We start from the raw sequence: 12,944 nt of genomic DNA on the forward strand, positions 1-12,944 counted from the left end.
TGAAAAAAAAAAAGAATGCTCAAAGTAGAATTGAATAAAAAGGGATTCAAGAAAAGCAAAGAATGAAAGGTGTGAAAAGTTGAGAAAGGAGAAAAGATTTGAAATGTATAAGAAAGAGTGACAGTATGTCTCTCTAACCCCTTAGAAAGAACTGAAAAGACTCAAAAGTCAAATGAATTTGAACCAAAATGAAACAAAAGAAGTGCTTAAGGGAAGATGGAACCTACTTAGACCAAATATTACCTACCCTAAACCAAAAGTCTTCGCTATGTCTCCATAAAAGCCCTATATGATCTTGAGTTGAATGAAACTTACATTAGTGGTGACTCACATAAGGGGCAAGCATATGATACTTAGAGCCAGACTCGTGACTTTTCCTTGAGAGAAATGAGTGATTTTCCATTAACCTCGTTCTGAGTGCCACTATTCTAAAGGTGAAGTTTGCTTAGGGAGAGTTGAGGATGTACGAGTTTGGGTTCCACAATAACCAAAGTAATAGAAAGAGTTATTTGATGTGTTGAGTCAACTCTTGATGCTCTTGTGTCGCACTTAATCCATGGTGTTTCAAAGAGTAAACGTTGTTAATGAGTCATTTGTATTGAGGGCAATTGTTAGTCCCAATTGATGCTAGATGAGGTTACTTTAGGACAACTAAATTTTTGGGATTTTCACTTGAGGGGTGAGTCTTATTTTGTTTGCTTGAGGACAAGCAAAAACTTAAGTTTGGGGGAGTTGATAACTAGGGATTTTGCTACATTATATAATCCTTCTAGCTTAAGTTTTGATTATAAATGTGTACAAAATAGTCCTAAAAGCTCACAAGTTGTGCTTGATTGCAGGTTTGATCCACAAGGTGACAAGATGTCAAAGATCAGCTCAAAAGGAGTGAAACTTGCACAAGTATCAAGACAAGACAAAGCAAGGCCAGTGCGGCCGCACACCATTCTGTGCGGTCCGCACAAGTGAGGTTCAGAGAGTATGATATTCAGGCAAAAAGGGCAATGCAGCCACACTAGGTTTTGTGCGCTCCGCACTGGGATCAATGCGACCGCACTCGATTTAGTGCGCTCCGCAGTAAGAAGGATCAGAGAGTTGTCAGTTCCGAGTTTCAAGCCAATGCGGTCCGCACTAGAAGCCTCCGCGGTCGCGCTCCATTTTGTGCGGTCCGCATTGCCTGAGTTCAGAGAGATGGATTTTTATGTCAAGAGCCTTAGTGCAGCCGCACGTGATTTTGTGCGGTCCGCACTAGCCCCACAAGGGTATTTTTGTCCAGATTTTTTAGCTTAGTATAAATAGCTTTTTTTCCCATTTTTAGGTTATCCGATAGTTTTAGCTAAGAGTTGCGCTCGTGGGTTCGGATATTTTAGCTATTTTGGGCAATTTTATCTACATTTCAACATTGAATCTTCTTGTTTATCTTAGTAATTAATTAATATGAGTTGTTCTTCATCTGTTTATTGCTTTTCTTCTTTAATTATGAGTAGCTAAACCCATAAGCTAGGGTTGTGGCTCAACCCTAGTGTGGGTAATTGATGGGTCTTGTATTTTAGGGCTAGATTGAATATAGATGTTTGATATTTGGGCTAATTTCATGTTTAATTGCTGAATTAGTGGTTGCAAACACTAGTTTGTGTTTAGTTGACTTGAGCTCTTCTTGAGAAATAGAGCTTGAGTCTCTGAAATTGGTAAAACAAGGAATTGGGGCGTACTCAAAAGATTGATAGCCCTAATTAAAGGGTTAAACCTCGAGAGTAATACCCGACTTGAACCTTGATTGCTTATGAAAATTTGCATACCCAATTGGTCTTGAGAAAGTCAATTCGGGCAAAATCACTTGAACTACCGAGAGGTGTAGAGTGGGTAAAATCGTGCAACAGTTATATCATACTCCCCAAATATGTCAATCATGCCTTAGACTCAAGTATCCGTCAATTGACCATCTAGGCGAAAGTCACTACCCTAGTGCCTTTTAAACCATTTGAACAACCCGCAACATTTTACTCTTAGCTTATTCTAGTTTAATTTACCATTGTAGTTTGATAAAAGTAGAAGTAAAACAAAAATCCAAAAATATTTAGAAGTGTAATTTGGAACACATACCCAACTCTAAATTAGATAGATACCCGACTCCAACATCTAGCTCTCTGTGGAAATCGATCCCGACCCTAAATCGGATAAAAGCTGCTTCGACCCTCTCACGTTACTCAATAGTAGTGCAGGGTAGGTCTCAATCAGTTCACAACACTGCTTTTCTCCCTCTTCATTTCATTAGTCTGTATTTTGTACATTTCAGACTTTTCAACTGTATTTAGACCCTAGTAGATGCTCGTGACTTGTGACACCCCGGTATCGGGGCTATGTTTGGGCTGTATTCCGCACATTATACTATCTTTTGTTTAGTCTTTGGCTTATTTACTCATGCTTAGATTTATTATTAATATTTAACTGTTTAAAAATTGAATTGGGACTAGTTGGCTGGCCTTGTCTTCACGAGAAGTGCCATCACGATCGAGTCCGGGTTTAGGGTCGTGACACAAATATAGAATAAAATTACTATATACTATTTGACATTTATTAGCTTGCCACTTGGCTCAACCATAATGTCAATTATATATGGTAACTTTCTTGCTTTAATATATATATATATATATATATATATATATATATATATATATATATATATATATATATATATATATATATGAGAGAGAGAGAGAGAGAGAGAGAGAGAGAGAGAGAGAGAGAAATTATATTTGTATTTAACTGAAATAGTCAAATATAGAATAAAATTACCATATACTATTGATATTTATTAGCTTGCCACTTGGCTTAACCATAATGTTAATTATATATGGTAACTTTCTTGCTTTAATATAGATATTCGTATATATATATAGAATAATAGTAAGTTTGCATTCTGGGTTTGTCAGCATACCTATTATTGGGTTTAATTAAACCCTTTCTAACACCTTTATATAAAGAGGCAAATAAATTATTATAAACCAAGGAACAAAATACATAATTTGATTATGCAAAGCACAAGTTTCGTAAAACTCTTGAGAAATATTGTTTAAATCATCTTTGCTATAAGCATCAAAAAACCAAGTTTTAAACTGGCTCTTAACCATAATGTCAATTATATATGGTAACTTTCTTGCTTTAATTTAAATTCGAATTTTAGAACTTTATCTATAAATTCAAAATTATCTTTTAATTCAAATTTTGTATATATATATATATAATATTTGTATTTAACTAAAATAGTCAAATATAGAATAAAATTACCATATACTATTGACATTTATTAGCTTGCCACTTAGCTTAACCATAATGTCAATTATATATGGTAAATTTCTTGCTTTAATATATATATATATATATATATATATATATATATATATATATATATATAGAATAAAATTACCATATACTATTGACATTTATTAGCTTGTCACTTAGCTTAACCATAATGTCAATTATATATGGTAAATTTCTTGCTTTAATATATATATATAGAGAGAGAGAGATAGTATACAAAGTTTTTTACACTATTAATTAATTATAAGTTTTACCATACGTTAATTAGTACTTTTATTTGATTATTGATATCTTCTCAAGAAATTTACCTGTAATTATTAATTAATAATTTGTTTGTATAAATTTTAATTACACAGTTCCATGGAACATAGGGGTCGTCTGGTAGGGTGCATAAGAATAATGCTGAATATGATGTACTAGTAATGTTGGTATTAGTTATGCTTGCATTAGTTATGCTGATATTAGTTATGCTGACATATTTCTTATCCATTGTTTGGTTTGATGTATTAAAGCATTGCACAATTTCTAAAAGAATTGCTTGTTTACAAAAATACCCTCAAAACTAGTCCATCACTCAAACTTTTTAAAAGAAACATATGTTGAGAAATATTTTTATATGAAAAAGTTTAAAAAAATTATTTGATTTGTCGACCTGTATTGTAAAATAGAACTAAATATTTATTTATAAAAAAGGAAATATGCTAAGTATTTATTTATTTACTAGAGGTATAATTTTATTTCTCACTATTTAAATTATTTTAAACTTGCATTAATATAATAACTAGCATATTTTAATCAAGCATAAGTTTGAAGGATAATTTTGTCTTTAACTAAGCTAATACATGCATTAAAGCCCATTGCATTGTTAATACCATGGTTTTCTATGCATTAGTTATGCATATGATAATACCAAATAGAATGTATAACTAATACTTATATAACTAATACATATATCTATCAAATATCTATCAAACAAGATATTATTAATACTCAAAGCTAATGCAAACGTTATTTTATCGAATGCATCAAATCAAACGATCCCATTTCTTCAAAATAAGTGAGGAAAAAAACGAGAAAAGGGAAAAAAAGTGAAAATAAAATAAAATATCTAGTACTCCTGCTCTGTAATAATTAAGTCTGCTCTCACAAAGTGGTGGGTCAATCCCTATAAAAATCACCCGCTCTTTGACCCACACTACTCTTCTGCTTCTTCCACACATTAGGGTTTCGAAAACCCTTTCTCCTCCGCCTCTTTCCTTCTTCAACCGAATCTGAGCCCTAAAACAATGGCGGAAGAAGCACAGTACGCAGCAGCCGAAGCGGGTAACAACAAGAGGAAGTACGAGGATCAAACGACACCGCCGCCCGGCCCAAGGAGGCCCACTGGATTTTCTGCCCCGATCTCTTCCGTATCTCCTCCTGATGGTGCTCCTCCTCCTTCTTCTTACAATAGCGTGCCGCCGCCTATGGATGATTTTCAGTTGGCTAAGCAAAAGGCTCAGGAGATTGCTGCTCGGCTCTTAAATAGTGCTGAAGCTAAAAAGCCTAGAGTTGATAATAATGGTTCTGGTGCTGGTGCCGGTGGATTTGATTCATATGAACGTAAGGGTATACTTGTCTTTTTTACTGTTATTGATTTTGTGTTTGCCTAGTTTGTGCGTTTTGTAAGATGATTTTTGAAGTAACAGATAATTTCTCTTACTGAAATAGAAAAATTCAGTTTTCTACTGCTCATTGTACTGTTATCATACGTTCTTAGTACTGATGCGATTAGTTAGCAAGGTTAGTAGGGTTTTAGATGTAACCTCCTTGTTTAAGTGTATATCTTCAATATGATTATTGATTGTTGAACATCAACTCTGTTATCACTAGAGAATACATAGGGAGGAAATTTTTTTCTTACTTAAATTATTTTTCATTGAAAATATATAGGGGGAAAGGTAGTTTAGTGACTTTATTATAATAAAATAAAAATTGAGTGACCATCCATGAAATTACTGTTTTGCTCATTGTACTATTATCATTTCCCACTTTATACCCAACCAAACACCTGGACAACAAGATACTCCCTCTGGTCCAGTTTTATGTGAAGCTGACTTTAAGAAAGTTCCAAAGATTTTTGAAGCTTGTGATCTAAAACAAGTCTTAGGAATCTGTGTGGCTATAAATCATCCATTAAGGGTAAACGGGGAATTTTAAGGTTAGATTGTTTTAAATATAAAAATATGTCATTGTTTTCCTGGAAAACATATTTGTTCATACCAAAATAGTGTTTTTATTGGTTACCACTGATGTGATTAGTTTTGTAGGTAGTATGGCTTTTGCTTTAATCTACTGGTTTTAGGGTATAGTTTTAATATGTTTATTGATGATCATTTTGATAGTCTATTATAATATCTTGTAGAGTTGTTGGCTATAAACCATCTGAATGGTGAATTTTAAAGTTAGTTTGTTTTTAAATATAAAAACTTGTCATTCTTTTGGGGATAGACCGAAAAGGGAAAAGTATCACATAAATTGGTACAGAGGGGTATTTTTCATGGAAAACATATTTGTCCATACCAAAACAATGTTTTTATTGGCTACCACTGATGTGATTAGTTTTCTAGGTAGTACAGCTTGTGTTTTAACCTACTTGTTTTAGTGTATATTTTTATATGCTTAATGTTGATCATGTTGATAGAGTGTCAGGTCTATCATAAGATCTTGTAGAGTTGTTAGACGTTTTGTTTTTTCTTGCGAGTGCAGACAAGCCGATCGTTACTCCTTCGGTGACAAGTTCATATGGTTATCCGGGGCAAAGCAAGAAGATTGAAATACCAAATGGCAGAGTTGGTGTAATTATAGGCAAAGGTGGGGAGACTATCAAGTATCTTCAACTCCAGTCTGGAGCCAAGATTCAGGTTACTAGAGACATGGATGCTGATCCGAATTCTCCAAATAGAGCCGTTGAACTCATGGGTACTCCAGACCAAATAGCTAAAGCTGAGCAGTTAATTACTGAGGTTCTTTCTGAGGTAGTACTAATCTGTCTTACTATACATTGTCAAGTCTAGTAATTCTTTTTGTTGAATCATATCAAGTTTGCTTATGCTTTTGACTATTATATTTTCTGTCCTCGGTGTGTTACTTATGATTTATGTATTTGAAATAGGCCGATTCAGGTGGTTCTGGTCTAGTTAACCGGAGGTTACCTGGACAGCAATCTGGAGGAGAACAATTTTCGATGAAAGTCCCTAACAACAAGGTGAGTTTTAGTGTTGTAGTTCGTTCATCTTGCGGTCAGCTTTCTACTACTTGTCTCATGTCTATTTATATCTATTTTAGGTTGGTCTTGTTATTGGTAAAGGAGGTGAAACCATAAAAAATATGCAAGCAAGAACGGGAGCTCGTATTCAGGTAACTTTTAATAGCTTTCCCAAAATAGAGCTGCAGTTTTTGGTGGCAATAGTGTTTTTTGTTGTATGAAGAATTCCAGTCCTTTACTTTCTAAAACAACGACCCAGTAAAAACCTTTGCTTTCTAAAAAAAAGCATTTATTTATCGAGATTTTACTTTAGCTTTCTTACCTTTCCTACCTTGTCACAGGTGATTCCTTTGCACTTGCCTCCTGGTGATACCTCACAAGAGAGGACAGTACAAATTGATGGGTCAAGTGAACAGATTGAGGCTGCAAAGCAGCTGGTGTATGAAGTGATTAGTGAGGTATGTGTAACTGGATTGATATTCTTCAGTTTCTATTCTTTCCACTTATTATCGTGAGAATATGATAGGCAGATGACTTTGGCGTCGAGATGATACATAACCTCCTTTAAATGTTAGAAGTATTTATGTTTGTATATTATTTGGTGACGTATATCTGTAGTTTGTTAATGTGTATGTGGATTTTGCATTGTGGAAGACACTGCACTTGATTTCTTTAGTCTTCTAAGAGCTGCTTTTGTAGTTCTCTTGATCCCGAGTTTTTAAATTCCTCTATCAACATCTTGAAAAGGCAATATAATATTAATTTTCTCAGCAGTGGTGGATTTCCCGACACATCAAAATTACAGATTGCATTTGTTGCTAGAGAATCATGAATAACCAATTGAGTGATCCTAAATCCAAATTTATCGGGATGGTCATTATTTATGTCTAAAAGTTTCATGTATGTATATTGCTGTTTATTACCTATCCGTCCTTGTCTCGCTGGAAATTCATAGTGTTTGCAGATATCATTTTGCCAGTCTACTTTTTGGACTACAACTTCAGTTAGTGGGAATTGTAGTTCATTTCCAATGATCCCTGGACGAAGGAGATTGGCTCTTGCTGTGCTTCATTTTTGGAAGGAAGTACTCTTATTCCTAACTGGACATATGCTTTCTAGTTTCAAATAGGTCCTTGAGAGTATGTTACTCCACCCTGAAATATAACTCCATTATATTATGGATGAATAGTTTGTTATCCACAGAATATATCTGTAGTGTGACAGCACCTATCTGTGTCTCCATTTTTTCCCATTGGTTTATTCTAATTAGTTGGATGTTGCTTGAGCAAGAGAATGGGTTTCTATCCGAAGGCAATATCAGGTTTAAGATGGCATATCGAAAACTATAGTCATGCCTCAATGTCTATTGAATTATATATCGCTGGACTTTAGATGTTTGGCTTTTTTTTTTGAGGCGCAGGTTTTGGAGAAGTCTTTTTCCTTGAAGGTAACGAAGTCTGTAAAAATTTCCCTAATATTGAGCGTCTATTCTAATCTCAGCTGTGCAACAACTCTCGGTCTGAATTCTTAGTTAATTCAGGGGACACCATATAACTATGCTGGTTAATTTTATATCTGATCACTGATATTGTTATTGAAAAATTTGTAGGATTAGTAGTTATCGGACAATGGTGACACCACCATGAAACCATTTAGTGTTGGTGTTCCCTCAACATTGTTCTGGTATGGTCTCCAACCTGATTATTGATAACTTTAGTCATATTCTGGAGTAAATGAGAGGCTGCTTTTGCTAGGATGCAAGGGAGTAGACTAAGATATGTTGAGATTATCATTATATCTTCTGGTTGTGTAACTTGAGATATTTTATGAATTTACCACATAGAAGTGTTGCAAGAAACAGTATTCGGTGTTATTATCTATTGTTTATGTTGGTATTCAACCAGAGGACAACTTTATTGTGCCTTAGGATTTCTAGTGCTTTGCTTGGTTTCTTTTGAAGAAGAAAAATCCATCTATTGTGTAATTATTGATTAGCTGCTAGTATCTGATTTTGTTTGTTATCTCCATAAACCTTTGGCTAATTATTGGCTATGAAGATCAAACTCTCTGAGATTAGGAGTGCTGAAAGGACTATTAGTATATTAGATCATGTGTTCCTTGATTGCTAGCAGTACTATTAGATTCTGCTTTGTTGTCTTAGTAAGACATGTCTCATTGTTGAAAAATGAGTGAACTGTTGCCCTTCATGTATGATGAATCATGTAGGAATTTGTTTCCTGACGGTGTTATGAAATGACATCAATTGTCACTCTGTCTGGCTTTTTATGTTTTTGGTGTACACTTGTTTTCACCTTTCAGTATATATGTGAAGCCAATGCAAGGAGTGAGGGTTCGTCTTGGAACTGCAAGATTTGGTGCTGCTGCTGTGCAAAAACACATTTATTCTTTATTCTTGATATTGTAGTTCATGGCTTGTCTAATTTGTGTATCATTTTAGAACTTTAAAAGGTTCTCATTAAGGGTAACATGAATAGTTTAAAGTTGAATTATTTCCAATTGTAGAAATGCATCACTCTTTTTGGAATGGACTAATAAGGAAAGTGTGTCATCTAAATTGAAACGGAGGGAGTATTAAAATGGAGTTGGTATATAAATTTGGATACTCCTTGTCAATATAATATATAATTTGAATACTCTGCTGATGACATAATGAACAGACTCATCTTTTAGTATTGGCAAGTCACCCAGGCTTTTAATGCTATATTCTTCAAAAATAGTGGTATCTTGCCATCTTAAGAGTTATTTTGCCTACATATAGAATGTGTATACTTTTTTCTCTCTGCTTTGGTATCCTTCACTTCAAATAGGGTGAGGATGGGCATCTGCCAGGAGTTTGTACCTCCCAACCAGTAAGTCTACATCTGTCTTGATGCATACATAATATCAATTGTTAAATGTTGTGGTATTTGGTATTTGCTACTGTTTTATCTGCTATGTTTATGTTACCTGGCTGTGAGTTACCTACTTACGTTAATATGTGAATTATCTTTATATGCCAAGATCAATCATTTTTGGTTAATTTAGACAGTAATTCTTGTGCAGAATCGTGCTAGGAATCCAGGAATGGGTGGAGGATATCAACAAGGTTATCAGGCTCGACCTCCTACAAGCTGGGCCCCTCCTGGTGCCCCAATGCAGCAACCTGGCTATGGATATGTTCAGCCTGGCGCATACCCTGGTCCATCCCCCCAATATAACACATCTCAACAACCTTACCCTGGCTACCCTCCTCAACCTGCCTCTGCTGGATATGCCTCTGGCTGGGATCAGACTGCTGCCCAAAATCAACAATCTCAGGGAGTTGGTTATGATTACTACAACCAGCAGGCCCCACCACAGCAGCAACAAACTCCTGGAGGCACAGCTGCTTCAACTGATAATAGTGCCTATGGTTACAACCAGCAATCAGCCTCGGGTTACAGCCAAGGACAAGCTTATTCCCAAGATGGCTATGGTGGATATCATGCACCTGCACCTCAATCTGGTTATCAGGGCACTGGTTATGAGCAGCAACAGGGTTATAGCTCTGCAGCTGGTTATGGGAATGCCTCAAACCCAACATCAGATGGCCAGAATTCTTCATATGGTACACAAGGCGATGGGAGTCAAGCACCTCCACCAGTTCAGTCATCAGCCACGGGCCAACAAGGTAGTTACCCATCTCAGGGCTCTACTCAGGCAGGCTATGGGATGCCACCAACTTCTCAAGGTTGGTATGGGACACCGCCACCTGCAGGCTATGCTGCGAGCTATGGGGCCCCACAGACTCAAAAGCCTTCTCCTAGTCAGCCAGCTTATGGTCAGCCACAGCAGTCTCCTAGCGCACAAGGAGGTTATGCCCAGCCTCCCCCAGCACAGCCTGGATATCCACAGCCAGCTGCTCAATCAGGTTATGCGCAGCCTGATTCTGGCACTCAGCGACCTCCTGCTTCTGGCTATGGTGCTCCAACAGCTCAGCCTGGTTATGGTGCCCCACCTTATGGGGCTCCACCTAGTTATGGCCAGCAGCAGCCACCACCTTACAACAGTGCCTATGCTGGTGGTTACGCCCAGCCTCCAGCGTATGCTTCTGATGGCACAACTCCTGTGTCCCAGTCTGTTCAGCCTAGTGGTGGGGTTGCAAAAGCATCACCTCAAAGTTAATGTGAGTCAACTTTGTGAGGTTGAGTGGATCTGTTAAAAGATATTTCATATTTTTGTTGCTTAGGTGTCTTTAGGTCTTGTAGTGTATCAAGGCACTGTTTTAAACCTTAGCTTTTGACCCGAATATCTGAGCTGCATATTGTTTTCCTTGTTATATTTGCAATTGGTTGGATTTTTTTCAATTAAAGTTCTTAGTGGTTGGAGTTTATCAGTTTATGTGTGCGCATGTTATTTGAGGCTCTTTTAACATGCTTAAATTCCTTTTAACGAGTACCAGCACACACGTCAAAAGCTTGGATGCGGTACATACATATAGTTCACTATTTTCTAAGTTACTGAGGATGAGGATCGAGTGTTTATGTTTCAATAGGTTCTCTCATTCAAGGAAAGATATGCTATTTTATAAGTTCCCAATGTGGATATACTTAAAAGATATAAATTATTAGAATGGCCTTGTTTGCTAAAAATGTGTAAGTATTTTCGAACGAAGTCTAGAAGTGTTGGTTTAAGCTTCTAGCAAAACCATTAATGGGACGAGAAGTTTTTCTTTCTTTTGTCTTTTAAGAGGCGGCCCGATGGTGTTGGTGGCCTAAAGCTAAACTATATTATGGCGCCTCTAAAACTTATTTGGTAAATTTAATGCAGTTAATGAGACACAACAATTTATTTTTTAATCTATGGATCAATCAAACATGACAAGAGATTGAGTTGAAAATAGAAAGTCGAGCATCATAAAACATAAAGAAATAAATATATGTAAGGATAAAAAATTAGAATTGAAGAATTAGGTAATATACTAACTAATGCGGAAAAAAATTATTGTTATTGGCTCACTCATCTATACAACTTCAACCAAACTAAAAAAATATTAAACTTTGAAATGTCTTTCTGATAATACTTATAAAAATTATATGTTATGTATAATAAATAGAGTATAATACTTTTTGGGGCCTGTAGTATTTGAGGGCCTAAGGTAATGACTTCCCCAGCCTTGCTCTTTCGCTTCCCATTTCTTAATATGATAATAGATTCGACATGTCAGCTTAAAATCTTTATAATTTTGTTTGAGGGTATTTCAAACCTTACCGTGCTTAACTGAGACGTGGCTTTTAACCTTGAAAATGAGTAGCCAGGGATCCAACTCCTCCACATTTCCTATTTTCTCCATTTCCCCAAGTTTTTACTTGGATGGATGACGCATGTACATGTTAAAATTAATGGTCAAAATTTAATTAATTAAAACAAGGTTTTAACCAAAGTTAGGAGCATAATTCTGTATGGGTCAAAATTTGACCACAAGATGGTTGTCCTTAAAAGGAACGATAAGGGGTCGACCAAGCCGTAGTCGTACCCACGAGGCGTAACAGCGGCGACCACCTCGGCCACTGTCGAGATCGAGCCGTCAGAGGGCCTAACAACGCATACGTCGTATTACTCGAGCAAGAAGAAAGAGTGTAGTCACGAAAGGGTCTGTTGGTTAGAGACCGATGGATAAAGGGGAAGGTTGATAATATATATATGAAAGGAGAAGGAAAGAGAGGAGGGGGGCCATTCAAGGAAAGAGAGGAGCAATGTGTGAAAGAGAAAAACAAGAAGAGACCCCTGACAACAAAACCAACAGCCCAGATTTTGGCTACAACTTCTTGTAATCACCATTACGGAATCAACAAAGATAGATCTCTTAGCTATCAACAACTTTCCCTCTTTTCCTTCTTTGTTCTTACGAGTATAGTACAAACATGTCAAAGATGTAAGCTTATCATTTACATTTGATGTCTGTTAACCATCTTAAGAAATATTATACAAGCTTGGTTTTGTTCCGATTTTCGTATCCAATGTGTTTGGATCTAGAGTTAATTATGTTTGGCTAAGATTTACCCTCCATTTCTCTATTAATTAGTTTAACTAAAAGGTTTAACACTTTTTTTGGTCAAACAATTTGGCGTTGTCTGTGGGAATTTCTTAGCCAAATTTTTTAGTTTCCTTTAGATCTAGAACCAACCAAATATCACTACCAGGTTGTCATGGCCTCACCATCTCGGCACAAACACCAACTCGAAAGAATGGTAGGGAAGCCTTCGAGATAATCGTACCAATCTAGGTCAGGTCTCTACATAAAATAGAAGTTATAACCGATGTCTATGCAAACCTCACGTCTCACCTGTAGCGATGGTTTTGGCACACCATATGCATGTTTCAAATAGAATCACGGTTG

The 12,944-nt window shown here is 36.2% G+C and overlaps 1 protein-coding gene across 2 annotated transcripts; it reads left to right on the forward strand.

The window, feature by feature from the left end:
• The first annotated feature begins 4,442 nt into the window (after positions 1-4,442).
• LOC107829954 (uncharacterized) lies at positions 4,443-10,940 on the forward strand. 2 transcript variants are annotated; one of them, XM_016657428.2, is made up of 6 exons: positions 4,443-4,920; positions 6,067-6,335; positions 6,473-6,565; positions 6,646-6,717; positions 6,907-7,023; positions 9,629-10,940. In XM_016657428.2, the coding sequence occupies exons 1-6, from the start codon at positions 4,605-4,607 to the stop codon at positions 10,727-10,729; spliced, it is 1,968 nt and encodes a 655-aa protein (XP_016512914.1). In that variant the 5' UTR covers positions 4,443-4,604; the 3' UTR covers positions 10,730-10,940. The 2 variants fall into 2 exon arrangements, with proteins under 2 accessions (XP_016512914.1, XP_016512913.1); XM_016657427.2 differs by having other exon boundaries at positions 4,484-4,926.
• The last annotated feature ends 2,004 nt before the right edge of the window (positions 10,941-12,944 follow it).

This window comes from Nicotiana tabacum, chromosome 20 (assembly GCF_000715075.1).
Source record: "Nicotiana tabacum cultivar K326 chromosome 20, ASM71507v2, whole genome shotgun sequence".
NCBI classification, from domain to species: domain Eukaryota; kingdom Viridiplantae; phylum Streptophyta; class Magnoliopsida; order Solanales; family Solanaceae; genus Nicotiana; species Nicotiana tabacum.